The sequence below is a fragment of the Phocoena phocoena genome, chromosome 1 (genome assembly GCF_963924675.1).
Source record: "Phocoena phocoena chromosome 1, mPhoPho1.1, whole genome shotgun sequence".
NCBI classification, from domain to species: Eukaryota; Metazoa; Chordata; class Mammalia; order Artiodactyla; family Phocoenidae; genus Phocoena; species Phocoena phocoena.
Window position 1 is genome coordinate 132,333,163 of NC_089219.1, and position 23,075 is coordinate 132,356,237.

The following is a 23,075-nucleotide window of genomic DNA, read 5'->3' on the forward strand; positions in this document are numbered from 1 at the left end:
AATTGTCAACAATGAAAGTCCTAGAAAAACAGATCAAGACTACCCAAACAGACTGTTTATTGAAGGGAACATTATATAGGGGAAAATGAACATCAAGCTTTAGAAGACAAATGTCTCCAAAATTAAGATATCAGCAGAAACTAATATTTTCTGTCTTCTACATAACATCTATAGAAATTATATTTTACCAGAGAACAACTACAAAACGTATTTAACAATCTTATGCTATTTCATGTGGTCAGGGCTTGTGCTCAGTGAAGGAGAGAAGGACTAATGCTTTTTCTAATCTGAGGAAAATTCAACATGCTGTCTTCTGAATGTATAGATCATTTCCTGAATTGGTATGTAGTCTATTCCATTGAATGCAATTTCCGTGACAGATATCTATTTAAAAGTTCCAGGAAATGACAGCTTCACTTACCACAAGCTATATAATCTCCATTGGAAGCGAGGCCTACAAAGTTTTTTTCATTGATATGACCCTTGAAGGAACGTAGACAGTACGGCTTCCCTACATTCCACAGCTTTAGCTGGCTGTCTGTTGAACTGAGATAAACACAAAAAGTTAGAACAACTTTAAGATCTCATTACATGAAACCCATCACTACTAATTAGAGGCAATCCGGTTTGGTGGTTGAGAATGCAGACTCTGGAGCTAGACTGAGTCAGAATGGTCAATATGCCATTAGTTTGCTTTTGACCTTAGGAAAGTTATACAACCTCTTTGGCCTCAATTTTTTCATCAGTTAAATGTGAAATATAATGATTCCTATCTTATAGAATTAGATGAATTTTATAAGATACTGCAAAAATTAAATTAATTCATTCTAAATGCTTTCAATAGTACCTGGGCATGTAGGAAGTAACAAACATTAGCCATCATACCATCACCATCAAACAACAACAGAGCTCTATTGGCAGCTGTGCTTAATTTCAGTTGTTCCAGTTGATTTGATTTACTTTTCAACTGTTGAATTATATTAGTATACTGAATATAAACTATTGATATTTTCACAGCTTAGTTGTACCTACAGGGGTGGAATACTATGAATGGTTGAATGGTCTATATAGTTTATCTTAATAAAATAATATGCAAATGCAGCTATTAATCAAAAAATAATTGAATATAAAAATCACTGCTAATCCTATCACACAAAGACAGTCTTAGGATTTGAATAAAATATCAAGTTTTTGTTTTCTTCTGACTTTTTGTTACAAAAATTGGATCATAACAACACATTATTTTGTAAAGTGCTTCTTGCTTGTTCAACAATTTGTTTTACATTGTTTATGTAAAATAAATGTTTCTATATCTTTATTAATGACTACACAATAAATCATCTTTTCTCTTGCTCTAACATTCACAGAATAGGGCACCATGCTAAATGTTTTACATAGATTATTTTATTCAGAGATTCACAACATAAGTAGTATTATTAGCTCCATTTCAGAGGTGAGGAAACAGATTTAGAAGGTTAAGGTTATTTTCAAGGTACCACAGCTAGTAACTAGTAGAGCCAAGATTGAAATTGTCTTATCTCAGAGGCTACACTCCAAACACTTCTCTATTGCTTCTCAGCATTTTTCAACATAACATCTATTCTTAGACATTTATGGGGTTTTTTTGTTTTTTGTTTTGGCCATGCCACGTGGCTTGTGGGATCTTAGTTCCCCAACCTGGGATTGAACCCAGGCCCCAGCAGTAGAAGCGCAGAATGCTAACCACTGGACTGCCAGGGAATTTCTGACATTTATGTTGTTTTAAATTTGTTTTTTGCTCAACAATATTGCATTGAAAATCCCTTTATATGTATGTGTGTGTGTGTGTGTGTGTCACAGCCCAAGAATTCAGAGGCTGCAGCAATATGTATATAGTTTAATATTATTTTTTCATATTTCCAAACATACTTGTGGGTAAATGTCTTACATACTTCTAACACAAATATCTCCAAGAGGAAAATCATCATGATTTATAAAAACCAAGAAGGAAAAAAGACTGGTGAATATACAAACCACAAATCTGCATTAAAAAGGTCAACTAAGATTTCCAATTTATACAATTAAGTATACATATACTTCAACTAGTTGAAATCAAACTAATTGATTCAACACTTATAAGTCTGAAATTTAAGAAAAATACTTTAAACATATAATCATTCATATTTGAATCTGAATAAAATTTTAATTTACTGCCCATTATTACTCCTAAAGATGGGATACTTTTTGACTGGTTACCACTTAACTTAGATTTGTGAACTAATTTCCTCTATTAACTCCTCTTAGAAAGCTCAGCTCTCACTTTCTTTTTTTCCCTTTTTGTAACTCAATTCAAATTACCTTGTTAAATCAACTCAAATTACCAAGTTCTTATCTAGAGCAACCAGTATGGAGGCAGATGTGGTGGGAGATCCCAAGTATAAGGCACTGGCATTAATAATCTCCTAAGAGATATTAGAAACTATGTGAAAGAAAGAAAACAATGTACAATTAGGCTTGAGAAGAAATAATATGTATGAAAAAAAGGAGACTGAGAATGGGTATTTACTAGAATAATACAAAATAAAGAGTACAATGATATGGATAACAGAAAGAAGGGACTGTCTCAGTAGAAAAGCTTACTTAACAGTATTTTAGCAACTGAGATTTATTTACCTGGTTGACATCTTGTTTCCTTCGACAAAACAAAAGACAACTAAAAGCTTATTTTATGATTCTCTAGTTCAGAAGGGCTTCTCAAAGGATATTTGTCAGGTGTAAGCAGTCACATTTAGAAAGTTCTCTTCAAAACATATTTAAAACTCACCACGAAATCATTGGGAGATCAAATAACATGGAATCATGAAAGTCAACCAAATATTGTTGAAAACCAAAAATGATACTACTATACTGCAATATAGATCAATATATAATAACGTATTAGTGGTCTTAAATAAATAAAACACTTCTCATTCTACTGCATCAACTATATTGCTTCTCTCTTTTTAAGGAGCAGGGGCTGAAATCCAATCTGAAGTTCAAATGTTTAAGGGGGTAACATTAAAAAATAGTATCATCTGGATTTTATTCACAAATAACATATAAAAGTGAGCAACACAGACTAGAATATATATGTATTTTAATTAGACAAGTTATAAAAATCTACTATTTAAGAAAAAGTGCATATACCACAGTGTTATTCTTCACAAAACCCACAGTGACATTACAAACTGGTAAATGATAGCATGTTAAATAAGCTCAACTTCTGAAAAGGGTAATACTCACGCAGAGACAATTTCCTCACCACTCACAAACTTTGCATAAGAGACTGCTTTTCGGTGTCCTTTGAATACCATGATTGGCTGTTTAGTGTTACGAAGATCATAGTAGTGAACACAGTGATCTAAAATAAAACAAAACAAAAAGAGAAAAATGTAGTAAATGAAGAAATGGAAGGCAAAGCTTATTTTAACTGGTTTGGGTGTTTTTCATCAAATGTTTAAGAAACAATATCCCACCTATAACAGTCAGAAAACTAAGAGCAATGACTCATTTTCAAAGATAAGAAGATACAGCAGGTTTTCTGTTTTGAATCTAGGAGACTATGGTTGTGTAAAACAGTGTATATACATATGCCAAAGTCAGTCTGAAAGGGAGTTCCACTGATATTTCTTGAGATCCTGGCTCTAGAAACAGTATTAAGGATTCAAAATAACTGGAAAATTTTTAACGTATCCTTACATTTTCATGGCTTTATAAAAGTAATGTAAACATTTTGGGTTTCTGGTTAAACAAAATGAAATATAATTTTATTCCCCACATTTGCTTTTTAAAATACACTTTCTTGAGACACATTTTACATATAATAAAAATCTACTCACTGTAAGTACATAATTCAATGATTTTTAGTAATGTTACCCAGTGCTGCAACCAACACCATAAATCAGTTTTAGAACATTTTCTTCATCCCAATAAGATCCCTCGTGCACATTTACCACCCACCACCTAGGCAACCACTGTATTTTACCTCTATACGTTTGCCTTTTCTGAACACTTTATATAAATGAAATCATACAATATGTGACTTTTATGTATGGATGGCTTCTTACACTTTACATGATGTTTTTGCAGTCCATCCGTGTTTTAACATGTGTCAGCAGTTTATTATTTTCTATTGCTGAACAGTATCCATTGCATGGATATACCACATCTTGTCTGTCCACTCACCAGTTTATGGATATTTGTTTCCATTTTTTGGTTATTGTGAATAATGCTGCTATAAACAATCGCATTCAAATCTTTGCATGGACGTTTATTTAGGTCTCAGGTAGATATCTGAAAAGTGTAATTACTGTGTCACGTGATAGTTCTGTGTTTAACTTTTTAAGAAACTGGTCACTGTACCATTTCACATTCCCACCAGCAATAATACATGATGGCTCCAATTCCTTTACTTGAGTTCTTAGAAAATTTTGGAAACACATCCGAAATGTGTTTTGCAAATATTTTCAACCTCTCTGTTGCTTATCTTTTTAGATAAGTACAGAAGTTTTGAACTTTGATAAGGTCCAATTTATCTTTTTTTCTTTCATAGAACACACTCTTGGTGTTGCAAATACAAAAACTGACTAATCCAAGGTCTTAAAGATTTTTCTATTTTTTTTCTAACTGCTTTATTGTTTTGGTTCTTACATTTAAGTTTGTGATCAATTTTAAGTTAATTTCTGTGTGTATGGTGTGAAATAAAGGTCTTAGGTCATCTTTTTGCACGTGGATGGATATGAATCCAGTTGTCCCAGTATCATTTGAGAACAGACTTTTTCCCCAATGAACCGCTTTGGCACCTCTGCTGAAAATGAATGGACTATAAATAAGGATTTTCTTTTGGATTCTTAATTCTAATCAACTGATCCACAGATGTCTACTCTTCTGCCAGTACAACAATGCCTTAATAACTACAGCTTTGTAATTTTGAAATTGGGAAGAAAAAGTCCTCCAAATTTTTCTTTTTCCTCAAAATTGTTTTGCTCTTGTTTGCCCCAACTGGTATCACAGCCTTTGATAGTTGTGATACTACATCTGATTGTTTTCAACAATACCCTGGGTACAGGTCTTTTCCTATGGAGGCTCTGAATCAGGTCAAATGGAAACAACATCTTGCAAATGTAGCTTTTTCTTTTCTAGTGAGTTGTAAGTCAGGTCAAGTAGTGAAAGTGATCTGGAAATGGGGATTTTTGAGAAGCTCCAAAACCAGTTTTTACCCCAGTGGTGACAACAAGGCTGCTGGTTTTCAAAGCTTCCATAACTATAATGTTGGTTCATTTTTATAAATTTGCCAGTATTTTTGTTGCTTATATGGAAAAGTATTCCCACATTGCCGTTTATGTTTATTATTGTAATTGCATTAAGTGATCACCTCAAATGACAGCATTCAGCTTATCCTGTGGAAGTACAAATGTATAGCTGTAATACATGTTAGAGTAATACGTGTTAGAGTAAAAATGGAAGAAAAAAATCCTCCTTCATCCGCTGTGCTCATGTTAAATTTATCAGTAAAAGACAGTAAACTTCTCTCTTGCAGTAAATAATTCAAAATTGAAAAACATTTTAGTAAAATAAGTCTTTAATTTTTCAAGTTATCTGAAAATAATGATACTATAAAGTAGCATACTACAGTATAATGATATACTACCTCATTCTCAGGCTAATAAAAAAAACAAAAGGGGGGCTTCCCTGGTGGCGCAGTGGTTGAGAGTCCGCCTGCCGATGCAGAGGACACGGGTTCGTGCCACGGTCCGGGAATATCCCACATGCCGTGGAGCGGCTGGGCCCGTGAGCCATGGCCGCTGAGCCTGCGCGTCCGTAGCCTGTGCTCCGCAACGGGAGAGGCCACAAGAGTGAGAGGCCCGCGTACCGCAAAAAAAAAAAAAAAAAAACAAAAGGGGATGTAATATGTAAAAGATATAGGGGTATAAGTAAAGGTTAAATTATGTCATTGTGTATTGCAAAAAGATTTTTCAGTAGTTGGAATGAGAAAAGTAGTGTGGAGACTGAGTAAGAAATGCAGGTGTTTCTGTAGACATGGCAGCCTGAAAAGAAATTGTACTGCAGTACTCAGAACCAGCTTACCATGTGCGATTTATTTTCAGCAAAATATATACTAGCTATCACATTACTGTTATTATGTCATCATGTTGGGTTTCTTTTCTTTTTTTGGTTTTATATTTTCACTGTATTTAATTAGAATCTGACTTGACTTTATAGTTGCTTTAAGAGCTAGGAACACACAAAGGTGATCTTCAGTTGTACATTTGTGCATATACTTTAGCAATATTATGATATAAATAATTTAGGTAAGTAGGTTAAGTACTCAGTAATTTTCTTTCCTTTATAAAAGGGAAGTCCTTCTGAAGTGTCACTACAATTCTAATAGTCTTAATAATTTGAAGATATAGTATATGATCCCATCTCTATTTTTCTTTTCCCCCTTTTTTACTTTGAAAAATTTCAAATCTGCAGAAAAGTTGAAAGAATAATACAATGAATACCTTTGTACTTTTCAATCTAGACTCACCAACTGTAAGCATTTTACAAAATTTGCTTTATTCTCCCTTCTAAAAACAAAAAGCACACGTACTTTTTTTTCCCCCTTGAACCATCTGAAACTAAGTTTTAAATATCAGGATACTTTACCCATAAAAATGTCAGCACCCACCTTCTAAAAAGAAGGAAACTCTTCAACAATATCATATGTCATACTCAAGAAATTAATACTGACATGAGAATATAACTTAATATGTATTCTGTATTCAAATATCCCAACTGTTTAAAATGTATCCTGAAAACTATTTAATTTTGCTGAAGGTTCACACACTATATTTAGTTTCTACGACTGTCATTTTATATATAACATTTTCATAATACTGTTATTTTTGAAGCATCTAGGCTACTTGTTTTGCAAAGTGTTCCACAAGTCTAAATTTGTCTGAATGCTTTCTCATTATTATGCTCTTATTACATAGCTTTGACAAGATTACTGTAAAACTGATGGTCCTTCCTACTGCATCACATCAGGAGGCATATAATGTTTGTTCCATTGGTGGTCCTAAATTTGATTGTTTAGTTAAATGCCCCATGGCCTTGTCAATGTAAACAGAATCTGTTTCTTTTTCTTTAACTTTTTAATCAAACTATGCTACTTGTAAAACCATGAAGAGGAATACCAAGAAAGAACAATTTCCAGTATAATGAATAATTTTCCTATAGGGATACTAAAAAAAAAAACCAAAACAAAGCAAAACACCCAAACAAACACAGTTTCACCATTAATAAGGTAATCATTGCTGATATGCTAAAATAATAGGATGGAAATAATTTGTCTGGAATAGACGTAGAAATATCTTATTGAACTTAATGTTTAATGAACAGTTCATTACCTTCTACTAAAGTAAGAATAAACCAAGTATAACTGATAAGTCAAAGTTTTTAAATACAGTTTATGACACAGCCACCTTAGACTGTGTTCCAAAAAGCAAGAAGACAATATGGCCAATCAGAGATCAAACTGAATTTTTAAAATCCTCGATACTATTTTCAGGTTTCCCAGATGCTTGAGAATTTATAAAAATTCTCAATGTTCCAGCTTTTGGATATCACCAAGATAGGGTTGGGATGAGAAAGCAAGTTGGAGAAATCCTTAGAAAGCATTCCTTAGGCAGGGCAAATAACTTTAGTATTTAAAAACACACATGTCAGGCTTCCCTGGTGGCGCAGTGGTTGAGAGTCCGCCTGCCGATGCAGGGGACATGGGTTCGTGCCCTGGTCCGGGAAGATGCCACATCCCGCGGAGCGGCTGGGTCTGTGAGCCATGGCCGCTGAGCCTGCGCGTCCGGAGCCTGTGCTCCGCAACGGGAGAGACCACAACAGTGAGAGGCCCGTGTACCGCACAAAAAAACACACAGGTTCACTGGTTACTGATATTTATCTCATATAGCTATCATTACTGTTCTTAAAAACAATGATTAAATCATTTTTACCTCCTTTAAGCCTTTGATGATATCCTAACATACCACCTCAGAGATCTGAAAGAAAGCTAATCTTTGGAAACAGAAAGATCAAGCAAGTATAAGTTAAATAATACAAATGCACACGGAATACTTTGGAAGCATTTGCTTTTAACACCAGCTCTGAATCTGGTTGTTAGATCTTTGTTCATCATTTGAGAAAGAATCAGAAACTGTCATTGCTTATTTTTTTTATCGTATATAAAACCCTAGAAAGACATATTAACTTTAGCCCACTATTATGTACGCTTTACTTTATGAGTCACCCCTCCTTACCAGTCTGCAAAAGATGCACAAGCAATTGTGATATTCTCCTAGTGTCACAGAAGTAGCAACTATCTATCTGTACATTAGAGATTAAGCCACAATCATCAAATCAGCAGCAGTTAAAAACAAACGAATAAGTTTTCCAGTTCTACACATAAGGTGCTTAGAAGTTAACACTCCATCCTAACAACAACTAAAAGGTAAACAGACTAAAAAATCAACAACTATTCTAGGATCCATAAGAGAGATGAGGGCCAAGGTCAACCGCTGACACAAAGATTGGAAAGACAAAAGCAGATACAGGGAGTCATAGCTTATCAGAGCAGAGACTCACAAGGAGAAATTGCCATGGGGAACCAGAATCTGGGTATAAAAATTTGAACTGTAACAGGTGAATTGCTGAAGGCTCAGTGTGGACAAGTCTAAGGGTTAAAAATTCCAGAAGGATCCAGTCATAGGAGTCCTCCATAATTCTGTCAGATTTATTTCTAGAAGCTTGATCAGGTTCTTAAAGGCAGCATGCAGAGGATTTTTAGAGCAGTGAAAATACTCTATATGATACTATGATGATGAATACATTTGTCCAAATCCACAGAACGTACAATACCACAAGTGAACTGGTGATTATGATGTGTCAATGTATATTCATCAATTGTAACGAATGTACCACTCTGGAGGGAGATATTGATAATTGGGGGTTATGCATGGGTAGGGCAGGAGATATAGGGGAACTCTCTGTTATCTCCCTCTCAATTTTGGTGTGAACCTAAAACTGTACTAAAAAAAAAAAGTCTTTAAAAAGAAGTCTCAGTTATGTATCAATATATTTTCCCAAAATTAAAAACAAAAACTCAGTTAAGAAAAAGTAGCAGAAACATTTATAATATCCTCCCTGGCTTAACTTACTTAGAACCTCAGGATATAAAACCGATTAAAGTAAGAGCTGCTCTGGTTAGAGCCCAAGGAGGAACAGGAGCCCTTTTCTAAGCCCCTTCTCTCCCTACATTTGGCTTTCCTTCCCACCTGCCAACTCATGAGAAATCTGAAGAGACAGAATTTGAAAATTAATAATTTTATTATTGATCACTATGAAAAAATGACTTCCTTTATTTTTTCCCAAATTTATCTCTATTTATGGTAGGGAGAGAGTATATTAATGAATTTTAAATGCTTAATTCCAAAGTTCATGGGCAAATAAATACTTTTACAAATCGCTACTATGACCACTCCCAAATCCAGTTCAAAATATCAATAACACCTATTTTTTTCAATATCTATTTGTGTATGTTCATGATTTGTTGGTTTTAATTATCTCTGATGGAAGAAAGTGTGTTTCCCCTAAAAGAGTTTCTCTTGTGCTGTCTCTAAAACTAGACCGGCAACAGGGAAAATATTGTTTAAATCTTCATACTCACTAATACGACCCAGTACAATGTTCTATACATAGACATTAGTGGCTAAACAATGATATCATTGTAAGCTTTATCACTTGGAAACGCAGAAAAATATGTATCACGTATAGAAAAGTCTTAATGTTTGTGTTTGTTATTTGAATTCATCTGAAAGTATACACAATGAATTACTTGTGGAATATATAGTTTTATTACCATACTGCTGTAGTAGGTTACAGATAAACATAAACCACACAATCTAAAATATTCACAGTGGCTTATAAAACATTAAATAAGCACAAAATGTGGGCAAAATTTCCTGGTTTCACAGTTTGCCTTCTTTAGAATCAGTCTCTACATAATAAAATGTGTGCTAATTACCAGGGAAATTTAAGGATCTGTTTTCCTCTTCTGCTTAGTAGGTGATATTTTTTAAACAATTAGATTTTTATAAAATTATTCAAACATCATAAATCTAAATTCAGAGGCAATGTCTTGCAAATCTAAATGGCTGTAGAAATATAAAATGGGCATGCCCACACTAGAAATAAAAGACTGAAATACATACTCAAGATGCAGTAGAAAATTATTTCCTCAACGTAGTAGAAAATTATTTCCTAGTTTGCTAAGTTTATGTCTAGCCAAACTAACCACCTGTAAAAATATGTGAATATTTACTTTGTGAGAATTAATTTGCTTCAGTCTTTACTGATCTGCTTTACTCCAATCTCTTTTCACAAAATGGTTGTCTAAATTAATGGTAGTAGGAAAGAACCAAAAGAAAAAAAAAAAAAACTAAATAGTTTTTATACAGCATTTAGCTGAAAACTTTTAAAATTTTAATAAAATAACCCAATCAGGGGATTTGGTCTTTGAACTGATAAATTTAATCTGTTTCAATTTACTGTGTTCAGATTAGTCAGATGTTTGGATTAACTCTCATCACCTTAGTTTTTACTTTTTATCCTGGCTTTTTCTATGGTTCTTCATTTCCTTGTTTCCTGCCTGCTATAGATTGAGTTCTTTTTAATACAGATTGAGTTTTCTCTCCTACTGTAGGTCTGGAAGTAGAGATTCTATTTCTATTCTTTAATGATTATGCTTAAAATTGTAGAATGAACGTATGACTTGAAGAACAAAGTTAATTAATATTGTTACACAGATTATACAAAAACCTTAGATTGTTTTCCATTTCATCAATACTCCTCCAAAACCTCGGTTACACTTTGTCCAAATTTTTACTTCCATCTTTTTAAAACATCCAAATTAGTCTCATTTTTCTATTATTGTTGTTGTTGTTTTATTCAGTCAATGCTAAGATTTACCCACATTTATGAATTTCTTTGCTCACAAGATTTCACTCCTTGTATTTTATTCAATTCTTGATTTAATTCTCTTCTTTTGTCTGTTTCTCTGTGGTGGGGGCAAGAAGAAGCAGCATCCTATGCCATGAAGTCAGTGGTTAGAATTCTCAGGGGTCCAGCTCCTCTCCACCACTCAGAGCCCAGGCTAAGACAAAGTTTCTGGAGATTTCCCCATGTAGATATGCAGATAGGCAATTACAACACCCTAGGTACACACTTCCCAGGTCCACATCACCTGTTCCCTCCCCACTAACTCTTCAATATCCAGGTCTCTGGATTACTGAGGCCAGCAACTTTCCATCACCACCAGGCAACATAACTTCAGCTCACATGTTTACTTCTCTGGTTTTTATATTCTGCCTTGTTTGTGACCCTTTGTGATTTCAATACTTTATAAGCTATGCATCTAAAATAATATTTTATATATTTTATCTAAAATAATGATTATGTAACATAAATAAAATGTTTATTGGCAGAGGATTTTCGGTTTATCTAGTCTATCACATTGTTAGAACCAGAACTCCCTTTTGAGAATTTTATTACTTCAATTGGTATAACCATTTGTGGCAAGTTTCAAAATAAAAGACTGATTAACCCTTCACTACGTCAAGTAACTACTTTTCTGGTGTATTTCACAGCTGTCCCTCCATTTCCAGAGGTACTTTCATCCAACCCAGGGTATTATTATTAATATAAAGTATATTTTTATATTAAGTGTCTTTCTATAGCAAGTGTCTTTCTATAGCAGTAATATAATAGGTAGACTCCATGCAAGTAAATGATTGAAAACTAATCTAAAATGGAGAATTTAAGTGCAAAAGATAATGTAGATTTGGGGTTCAGTCTATTTAATGACCTCCTTTATGCTTTATTTAAAGTCATAATGAATCCTATTATCTCAATAATAACAGTTCATAAGAAAAAACAATTTGGTTTTTCTCTTTTACTAGACAGATTTGGTCCTTATGTTTTGCTAAATGCTATTAAAACAGAGACTTAGTATTTTAATTCAGTTATGTTCATCAGACAAAAACAGCTTTCTTACTATGACATATAAAGGGTCTTCATTATTTAGCCTACATCTGCATTTCCAAATTCTTGTTCCACCAATTCAGGAACCTGTAAATATTTTTAGCATAGTTATTCTTGTCGAAGGAGAAGACAGAGGGGTACACATGAAAATGATATAAGGAGCAATTTCAGAATACAAATGCTTGGTCTCCTCTCTGAAGATTCTAATTCAGTAGGTCTATGATAGGGCCCAGACATGAATAATGTTTCAGCTTCTCAAAAAACACTGATATGTCTCATAATGTAAAAACACTATTCTAATGCTACTTTTTACAACATACTATAACTTATTTGCTTGTCTGCGTTATCTAACTGTAACATCTTGAGGGGTAGGATTACTTGTTTTTGTATACATAGTAACAAATACAAAGTTATTTTAAAAATAAGTGTTTGTGAAGTTAATAATTCAATGATATAATTCTGACGAAAAGAATTCCGTATCCTGATTAATGTGATAGAGGGGGTAATTTTTTTTTCTAATGGCACATGGTCTAGTTCCTCTAATCACTATTTACTTTCCCTTTAGGGACTATAAGAAATCTTTAGATATATGTTACACATTGCATAAGCAGATCTGTAATTAAAGTGGAGACTACAAAGTTCATGTGCTTAGGCTGATCAGTATCATAACATTCTATTTGTGGATCCGGAGTGCAGCTAAGTATCACTTACCTGGTGGTCTCACAAGATGTTTCAACCCAGAATGACCACAGCTTCCTAATACTAACACACCCCTACTATGTGTCTTCTAATATAATTTTATTCAGAATTCAGTATTCTAGAGTTATACAAAATCAAGTGGCTGCTTTTGTTTCTATTTTCTGCAATTTATATCTGGAATAGAACCATCTTTTTGTATCCATGCATCCATCCTCCACCTAACCATCTGTCCATCCATCCATGCAGGTAGGGTTACTAACATCTTAAACTTATCACAGTTCCAGAGCTAATTAAACCACAGTTTTTGGTTGCTTGAAAAATCTTTGTTTTTATTTGTAAAAAAAGATTTTTTGGCTGGATATAGAATTAGGGGTTAAAAAAACTTTTTAGCACTTTAAATGTGTGGTAGGTCCATTGGTTTTTGGTCTGTATAGTTTATAATGAGAAGGTTGCTATAACTTTTATCTTTCACAGTATATTTCTCTGTCTTCAAGATTTCTCTTTGTTTTGGACATTTTGACTATGATATACCTAGGTATTTTTGGTCTGTCTGTTTTTATTGTGTTTGAGGTTCTGTGAACTTCTAGTATCTAAGGTTGGTTACCTTTCACCCATCTTGAAAAATTCTTGATCTTTATCTCTTCAAATATTTCTTCTTTCCTTTTCTTTCCTTCTGCTTTTACAACTCCAATTACAAGTATGTTTGACTGTTTGACATTGTCCAGCAACTCTTTGCTACTGTGTTCTGTCTTTCCCTCCCACTCTTTTCTTTGTGTTTCACTCTGGATAATTTCTATTGACCTATCTTCAAGTTCATCTAGTTTTTTCTTAGTTTGTATCCAATCTGCTGATAAGCACATCAAAGAAGTCTTTGTTTCCGACATTAAGATTTGTATTTCCAGTATTTCCATTTCACTTTTTTTTTTTATGCGTTACGCGGGCCTCTCACTGTTGTGGCCTCTCCCGTTGCGGAGGACAGGCTCCGGACGCGCAGGCTCAGCGGCCATGGCTCACGGGCCCAGCCGCTCCGCGGCATGTGGGATCTTCCCAGACCGGGGCACGAACCCGTGTCCCCTGCATCGGCAGGCGGACTCCCAACCACTGCGCCACCAGGGAAGCCCCCATTTCACTTTTAAAAAATACTTTGCATTTCTCAGGTGAAATTCTTCATCTTTTCAAGCACGTTGTTTATCTTTCCCACTGGATCCTTTAACATGTAATCATTTATTTTAAAATTTCTGTCTCATACCCCAACATCTGCGTTATCTATAAAACGAAAGAGTCCTTTGAGTCTTGACAACAGGATGCTTATTCTTACTTATTTGTATACCACATACTTTTAAATTAAAGGTAAGAGATCATACATAGAACAGTAGACTCTGAGGTAAACAGTATTTCTGCCTGGAAATGAGTACCTCTTTTTCTGTCAGGCAATTAGTGTGATGGAATCAACTATCCTAGTCAGTGGCTGAGCTGAGTTTTGGTTTTGGTTGTTAAGCTCACTGTTGTTAACTGCATCACAGGCTTCAAATTTTTCCAGCAATGACCTGTCAACACTTTGTGCTTAGTGTGGTCCTGGGGCAAGAGAAACTCTTCTCAGTATTCCTGCTCTACTGTTATTTTTGAACAATTCCTGCATGTCTGAGCCTAGGAGAGGGTCTTTCTCCATGTTACTGCCCCTCCTCTGGTGGTAGAGGACTGTTTCTTGTTTTTCTGGTGATAGGATTCTGTTTGGAGAGGGGTTCTCAGTTCTTCTGTTCCATCATGAGTCCTAGGAAGGGTGCAAATGCCTGAGTTTCTGGTATGGGGCTTCTTAAGCATTCCAACCCCTCACCATCATGGCAGGCAAATTCTACATAGCATCTGAGGCAGGTCTTAGACAAGAGAGAGTTTTCATGCCACTCAATCAGTAGTAGTAGATCTCTGCTTTGTATGATGCAGCATCCTGAGCCCAAGAAGTTTTCCTGCTTCTCTCCTAAGAGCTTAAAGCTTCTGCTCGATATGAGAAGAGGGTCTGGAGAAAAAGGTGATATTTTGTGCTGGTCTTTCATCAGGAACTCATCACTTCATGAACTTCTGACTGTCACTGACGCAGGTTACTCTCTTGCCTCATTCATTTTGTGAGCAGCCAGTGGAGGGCCATGGAGAAAAGCTTATGAGTAAGTGTGCATTCCTCTTTTGTTCTGGACTTCTAATTATTCTACACTGCTTTGCCAGCCCACACTTGGCCTTTAAGAATGCATTAACATTTTAGCTCATTTCTTCTTACCAGCTTCTATGGTGGCTACTTCTTCCTCTTGTGGTCTGCAAATGTTCATATGTCCTAGCTTTCCTTGGAGGGGCTTGGCATTCCTTGGAATTCAGTTACCCTGCCTTGTGACTTCAGCTCTCTGACAGGCAGGGGTCAAGAAAAGTTATAATTTTGTAGCTCATATAGTTTTTCTGTTTTTAAGATGAGGGTAGCATTTCTCATGGAAGAGAAAAAGAAGGAAAGGGAAAAAGAAGTAAGGGCAGTTGAGAGAAAGCACTAGAGAACATGAGCAAGCAAGAGTCAGTGCATGTACAGGCAAGGAAAAAAGTTTCTGAGATTCTGAACTTCTTTCTACAACCACAGATGGTTCTACAATAGTTGAGAGAGTTCAGGTTTTCAGATTCATGCATGAATTTATGAAAAAAATCCACATCTTACTAAAACTCCTTGATTTATATCATAAAAATACATATTTATTTACAATTAAAATATTTAATTTTTTATTTAATGTTGTGCAATAACTCATTTAAAGACTAATCTAACAATTAAAGCATTTAGCACCTGATTTTTGACTAGTAATAGCCACTCATTGATTCTCTGCCACCTACAATGATCTATCTATATCTGTCCCAAAATTAACTAACCAAGTAGACTTCTAATTTTTTTTCTAAAAGAATACTAAAAAACTATACCCTCATAAATTTTTAAATCGATGTCTAAAATTTTTCATCATTTGCCATTTATAACATATTTAAATGACATTTAAAAATATGAATTAAGTATATCTAATGAAATCTAAACATCACAGTAATTTGATGTCAAACATCATCCACTAAAAAATATACAGGAACACGATATTCTTTAAGAGTGGAAAACTTCACGTAATCTTTTCCTTGAATTTGTATTTTTGTTCCCCTTGCAAAATAAAATGTATCCCATAGATTTTATACTGTCTTTTTTTTTTTTTTTTTTTTTGCTGTACGCGGGCCTCTCACTGTTGTGGCCTCTCCCGTTGTGGAGCACAGGCTCCGGACGCGCAGGCTCAGCGGCCATGGCTCACAGGCCCAGCTGCTCCGCGGCATGTGGGATCTTCCCGGACCGGGGCACAAACCTGTGTCCCCTGCATCGGCAGGTGGACTTTCAGCCACCAGGGAAGCCCTATACTGTCTTTTTAGGCTAAGTCTTATTTAGCATTCTCTCTTCTTTGAAAAAACGATGTATATAATACAAACATTAATTTTCTGTGACCAAAATGCTCTAATTGTAAGATATTTTCTCCATTTGAGTTACTATTAAAATTATCAGTATACAATTGATAAAAAACAACAAATCTTGATAATTATTAAACAAAAGTAATATTTTATTAGAAATACAGGTTGTGGCACACCCTCTCCCTCTGCCTTTTGTACTGACTGTGTTCTGGTAACTACAAATGAATATTACCTACTCTTAGAATTCCATTCTTATTGTTCAGCATTAATTCTATTCCTATAGTTCATTTATATATTTATACAGATATAGTCATAGAAATGTAAAATTTCCTCACAGTAATGTCATTCAATTTTTTAAATCCCAAGTTTGTGCCAAAAATCACACAGCCACTTATTATCAAAAATATTTTTAATGATCTGACATCTTTATTGGACCAGTCTTTAATTTTTTATTGAATACAAAGAACTAGAACCATCTACCTTGCTACCTAGTAATGAAGAGTATTTTAAAATAAGAATTTTTGCAAAGTACTAAAACGGGTTTACCAACATCAAATCAAATGTGCAGAAACACAATCCCTTATCCCAAGCACTTGGGGCAGATAAGTTTCATAATTCTGAATTTTTCAGACTTTGAAAGGAAATATGCTTCATATTATGCAACACTCCAAGTAAGGTCTATGTCCACATTCTGTAATCAAATACATTAATATTTCTACTGGAAAACTTATGAACAATTACATGAAGTAGGATATATAAAGATAAGTAGCTCTGCTCTGTATCTAATCACGCCATCAAATGAAAATGAGTTTTTGGTATTCAGAGCTTTCTAGATTTTCAAATCGCAGATAATGGACTATGGACCAGTATTAATTATACCTGTTTATTTGTCCAACTGAAGTAAGAAGATCTACGTTCAATATTTGGTGCTAATGGCTTCTTTGCTTTGCTCCCATGGAGCTTGAGAATAAGGAACAATGCAAACGTTTTTTGGCAATACTCAGAAGAAGAAAAAAGTCCTTTAAAGAAAAAAAAACTTCACCCACTTTCACTCTCTTACTCAACAAATACCTAAAGTAAAAGAACTCAAAGTACAAAATATATTTTTTCTAATGCCATGTTTCTTAATAGAAATACCTGTAAGACAAAGAATGACAGCAAGTTACTCTAGTAACATTTAGAAGAAACATCCCTTTGTCAGATAATCCTGAGGGTTTTACAACCTGGTAAAATGTACCATGTTAAGGTTCATGATAATGAGAAATATGTTTTTCTCTTGTAAAACAGAAAAAAGCTATTATAAAAGTTGAAATATGGGGACTTCCCTGGGGTTCCAGTGGTTAAGACTTCAACTTCTGGGGACTTCCCTGATGGCGCCTGCCAATGTAGGGGACACAGGTTTGAACCCTGGTCCAGGAAGATCCCACATGCTGCAGAGCAACTAAGCCCGTGCTCCACAACTACTGAAGCTTGTGCTCCAGAGCCTGCATGCCACAAATACTGAGCCCAAGTGCCACAACTACTGAAGCCTGCGCTCCTAGAGCCTGTGCTCCACAACAAGAGAAGCCACCAAAATGAGAAGCCTGTACACTGCAACGAAGAGTAGGCCCTGCTCCCCGCAGCTAGAGAAAGTCCACGCACAGCAATGAAGACCCAATGCAGCCTAATTAATTAATTTAAAAAATTAAAAGACTTCACCTTCCAATGCAGGGGGTGCGGGTTTGATCCCTGGTCGAGGAGCTAAGACCCCCACATGCCTCGTGGCCAAAAAAGCAAAACAAAAAACAGAAGCAATACTGGAACAAATTCAATAAAGACTTTAAAAATGGTCCACATCAAAAAAAAAAAAAAAACCTTTAAAAAAAAAAGTTGAAGTGGAAAAGGAGAACTGGAATGATACCTCAGGCTTCACTATCAGGCATATCAACTTACGTATGAAATTTGAGGACCTAAAAGTTGATGTTCTTAAATCTGTAAGTTTCTACACAAACCCTAAATGCTTTTAGTGCTCCATCAGGGTTTTCTTACTCCAGTTTGGAGACCTTTGCTTCAGATTACATGTCAAGTATTTAAGCATGTACTTCTATATGTGAAGATTTTATAAAGCATGTGCCTAAAGGTAGCAGAGTATTTTTACATAGATTTTTTTTCCTGTGCTTTCAGAGAAGTGGAATCCAGTGAATGTGATATAGTTGGCTAAAGTACACTGATACTCTATAAGTAATGATTTTTTATAAACAGAAGATGATTAGAGCCTTGATAATTATGTAGAGAAATAGCCTTTATTCATTCAATATCATAAAATTTCCCAGAACAGTGTACTGATTAGCCATTGCCACAAAATTGCTGTGTAACAAACTATTCTAAATTTTAGTAGCTTAGAACAGTCATTTATTTTCACAGATCTGAGGGACAGCTTAGGGTTAGCTGATTTCAGTAGAGCTTATTTATTTGTCTGGAGGTTGGATGATTTGGCTGGGGCAAGTCAGTACCACTCCAAGTGGCTTTCTTCCTCCTCCTGGAACCAGTAGCTAGCTTGAGTAAGTTCTCTTCATGGTGATGGCAGAGGGGAAAGAGTAAGTAAGCCCAACTGTGAAAGCATATTTCAAACTTCTGGTCAATTTCACACCTAACCATCACTTGGGCCAAAGCAAGTCACATGGCCAAGTCTAGAGTCAGGGTGGAGTTGTTTCCCACAGTGGGAAAGCACTGTTTAGTGTCAAAGTACATAAATACAGGGAAGGATAAAGAACTGAAACCAAAAATGCAATTTAATATAAATATTAAAATCTGAAACAAATCTTTCAGCATCTTATAATAGCTTAATATTAATAGAGACCAATTAAATTGGCTCTTGGCTCTGTTGTTAAAGTAAAATTTGTAGAGTCTAAAACACAGTTTATATAGCTTAAGATGAATTCAGAACCACTAGAGGAAGAAGTGACTCTTAAAATACTAAGAGGTGCAAGCACTGAATTTATACCTTAGATAGTCACAGAAAGATGAAATAATTATCACTAAACAGAAAGAAAGCTAGCTTAGATAGGATTTCGAGCTTTTGGTTTGTAATACTGACATGCAATCTATATGTTCTATTTTAAACTAAGATCTCTAGGGGGATAAAGAATAGTCACATTTTATTTAATTCAATTAAGCCCTTTAAGATAATATTTTAACCATGGTCTCTGTCTAGTGATATCTAACTCAGACACTAGTACCTAAATTTTATATTTTCTGGAGCAGCCCTTTATAATATAGCCTATTCTCCAATCCTCATTCTAATTCTCCCACTAAAGAAATAATCTATAAATTACATGATTCATCACTCTACTACTGTGTTAAGTATCAATATATTAAAAAAAAAAACTAACCTTGCAAACAAAATGTGAAAACACCAAATAAATATTTAAATTCAGAAAAAATGATTTAAATTTTTTAACATAGGTTTTTCAAAAATATTTAAAGTATTTCATATGACAGATTTATAATGACCTACAACAGTAAGCCACATTTACAAGTCAATTTTTTAAAACCTCAATGAGGAAAAACACATTTTCTGGAACACTTTAAGTAAATCACATATATCAGGATGTAAAAACCTTCTCTTATTGAGTGAATATCTGAATAAACAATGACAATCTTATCTATTCTGGCATTAAGCTTATTCTAAAAATTCCCTTAAACATAACCCATCCTAGCTGTCTGTAGGTGCTTGCAGAAAGGAACATAAATGATGTAACTGAAACTGAAGTGTTAGCGGCTTACTGGGAAGAGAAACAACAAAAATTGATGAAGTCTCAATCTTTTATTAAAAAAAAAAAAAAGAGAGACTACCATGAATTTTTATTCACTTAAACCATTTTCACTTATAACTGCCAAAAACTCAATTATAAGAAGTTTCTATTGTAATATCTTAAAAGTATTTAATGATATATTTTATGAATTTTCTATATGCTAAATTTTTAGCATTTGTTTAAATTAGTCTACATCTTTTCCATCTTTTTTAAAAAAATTTCTTTCTGATTTGGAAAGTAGCCTGCATATAGACAGTTTATAAACATGTGAAAAGTTTCAACATCTTTGTAACTACTACAGTGATTACAACTACAATATTAAAGCCTCCTGTACATCACATTTTTTTTTCCTCCTTCTGAGAGGTAACTGCTATATTTGAAATTAGAACAATTATTTCCTTTTTTTTTTAGTGGTTTGACCACATATTCCTATGGTCAATGTACATATTCCTAAACACTGTAGTTTGTTTTACATGCTCATGAATAGAATTGTACTGTGCATTTTTCTGTGACTTTCATTCAACATTTATTATGCTTGTTACTCATCCACATCAGTTCATGGAGCTGCAGTTCATTCATTTTCACTGTTGAATACGTTCTACAGTGTGAATATGCAACTACATACATTATTTAAACACATGTTTCTCTAGGGCAAGGTTTCTCAAACTTTAGAGTGCATAAGAATTACCTGGGGAGCCTGTTAAAAAACAGGTTCCTGGGGTCCACCTTCAGAAATTCTGATTCAGTAGGTCTTGGTCAGGGTGTTAGAATTTGCATTTCTTACAAGCTCCTAGGTGATGCTGATGCTGATGCTGTGCAGAATACGATTTGAAGAGCAAAGCTGTAGGATGTATTTATCATTTCCTTATTTATTTGAAAGAGTTCTTCATGTAATATAGATATGAAGATTTCTGTCATTTATATGTGTTCTACATATTTTCTCTCAATTAATGACTTTTTAAGAAATTATTTTCCAGGTATTATTTGGTAAATAGAAGTTTTTAATTTTACTGTAGCCAAATTTATCTACCTTTTATTTATGGCTAATACTTTTTGTATCTTAAAGCCTTCCCTATTACAAGATCATGAAGATATTCTCTCTTAACTCATTTTCTAAATACTTTATATTTTGCTATTCACATCTAGGTTGTGTGGTGACCTGGAATCGATTGTGTATTGTATGGCACATGAATTATGACATCATTTTCCCACACCAATTGTCCAACTATGAAAATTCCATATTTTCCAAACTCCTATGCAATATGATCTTTGCCAGGTATCAAACATCCATGCATTTGTAAGTCTATTTTTGGTTCTGTTCCACTAGTCTATCTATTCCTGTGCCGAAATAAAACTGTTTTCATTTATCTTTCCTTATCCTTGTTTTACATGTGTCTCTTGTAAAGAGTATATTATTGCATTTTGAACATTTTAACTAGTCTGTTAATCTGCACCTTTAACTTGCAGCTGTTAAGTCGTTTCCATTTACAATAATTAGATACATCTGAATTTCTATCAGCTTATTTTCTGTTTTTTAGCTATCCCAAATTTTCTATGCTTCTCCCCCTTTCAATTCTCATTTCCTTTATGATTAGCCAAATATTCTACTCCTCCCCCCTGACCCCAATAATAATTTGAATTTTGTGCTTTGCTTCTATTATTTTAATGATCTTTCTAGAAAGCGTATCATGTATTTCGTACTTTCCCGTGTTTGTAGTGACTGCTCAATATTAGTTTCAAAAAAATGAATGATCAACCGAATAATAAATGCCTGACTTTAAAATATCTCTGCATTTAATATGAATATAAAATTTCCTGTGAAGCCCTTTTTTTAAAAAGATCTAGCTAAACGACACTTACAGCCTGGAAGGCAAGACAGACATAAACAGGTGAAAGATTTACTAGGTGCCTCAAAGTTGTTCTTAAATTCTAGACTATCAAAAGTAGATTTTACAACAAAATAATAGAATAGTTTGTTTCCTGAATATTGGCGTTATGCATGCCACTTCCATTTGCATTCAAACCGATTACTTAGAAACTTGAAAACAAAATGTCCTTGATGTAGTATAGGTAACTGAAACACATGTTCATGAATGCTCTGATGCTAATTAAGATTTATTAAATAAATATTCAGACATTTAATTTATTTAAATGTGAAGGAAAAGACATCCCCACTGGCAACCACTATATAAAATAAAAAACAAGGCAGATTTATGAACCTAACAAACCTAAAATATTTCCCATTAAATAAAGACAGAAAAAATGTTTAAGATATCCTAAGCACTTACATATCTATCAAGTTTCTCCATGTTAGCTCTATAAAATGAAACTAAACCTAACACCAGGTTCTTAAGTTGAAAGGGATGAATTATATTTTGGGGACAGATATAGGAGGAAGGCATGGAAGAGCAGAAGGTAGTCCAAAAATTCACATCAGAGATCTAAAGATAACCTAAAACTATGTGTATTTTACATAATGTGCATGTTCATCTTTTAGAATCCATCTTGATTCTTAAAAACAACAAATATTCTAAAAAAGAAAAATACCTATTGGTCATCTCCACAAAAAAAGCTCCCTATCTATGGAAAGACACTTGTAAAAGTATTTTAAGAAGTACCTCTGAAGAGACAGTTTAATAATGTGTGATCAAGGGGAACTTAAGCTTTATCTGTAACATATCAAAGTTGAGACTGAGGATTTAACCTTGTACTACTTGTATAATTAAATATAAACAATTTTTAAATGATTACATACATTTTAAAAAGTGGAAGATACATATGTAAGATACGTAGTCTCAACTTTACTGAGAATCAAGAAATCTTTATGAAAGACGAAGCTTTATAAAAATTCTTCTCAGTGAAAATTTTCAAAGAATAAACAACATAAGTCAAGTATAAGGAATACTGACAGCAATCATGGAGCGCCTAGAACAGAAAGCAAAGGACTCTGTATTTATTCTTTAAACAATAAGAAACCACTGCAAGTTTGAGAGTCAGGAAAGTAATATCAGTACTTAAAAATTAATT

General features: G+C 34.1%; 1 protein-coding gene across 1 annotated transcript in view; it reads right to left on the reverse strand.

The window, feature by feature from the left end:
- The window catches only part of COP1 (COP1 E3 ubiquitin ligase), a 276,923-nt gene that overhangs the window by 65,328 nt on the left and 188,520 nt on the right, over nt 1-23,075 (reverse strand). The window contains exons 16-17 of the mRNA XM_065880802.1: nt 3,262-3,379; nt 422-546 (exon numbers count right to left, since the gene is read on the reverse strand). Of these exons, the coding sequence (XP_065736874.1) occupies nt 422-546; nt 3,262-3,379 (243 nt within the window). The remainder of the gene's footprint in view (nt 1-421; nt 547-3,261; nt 3,380-23,075) is intronic.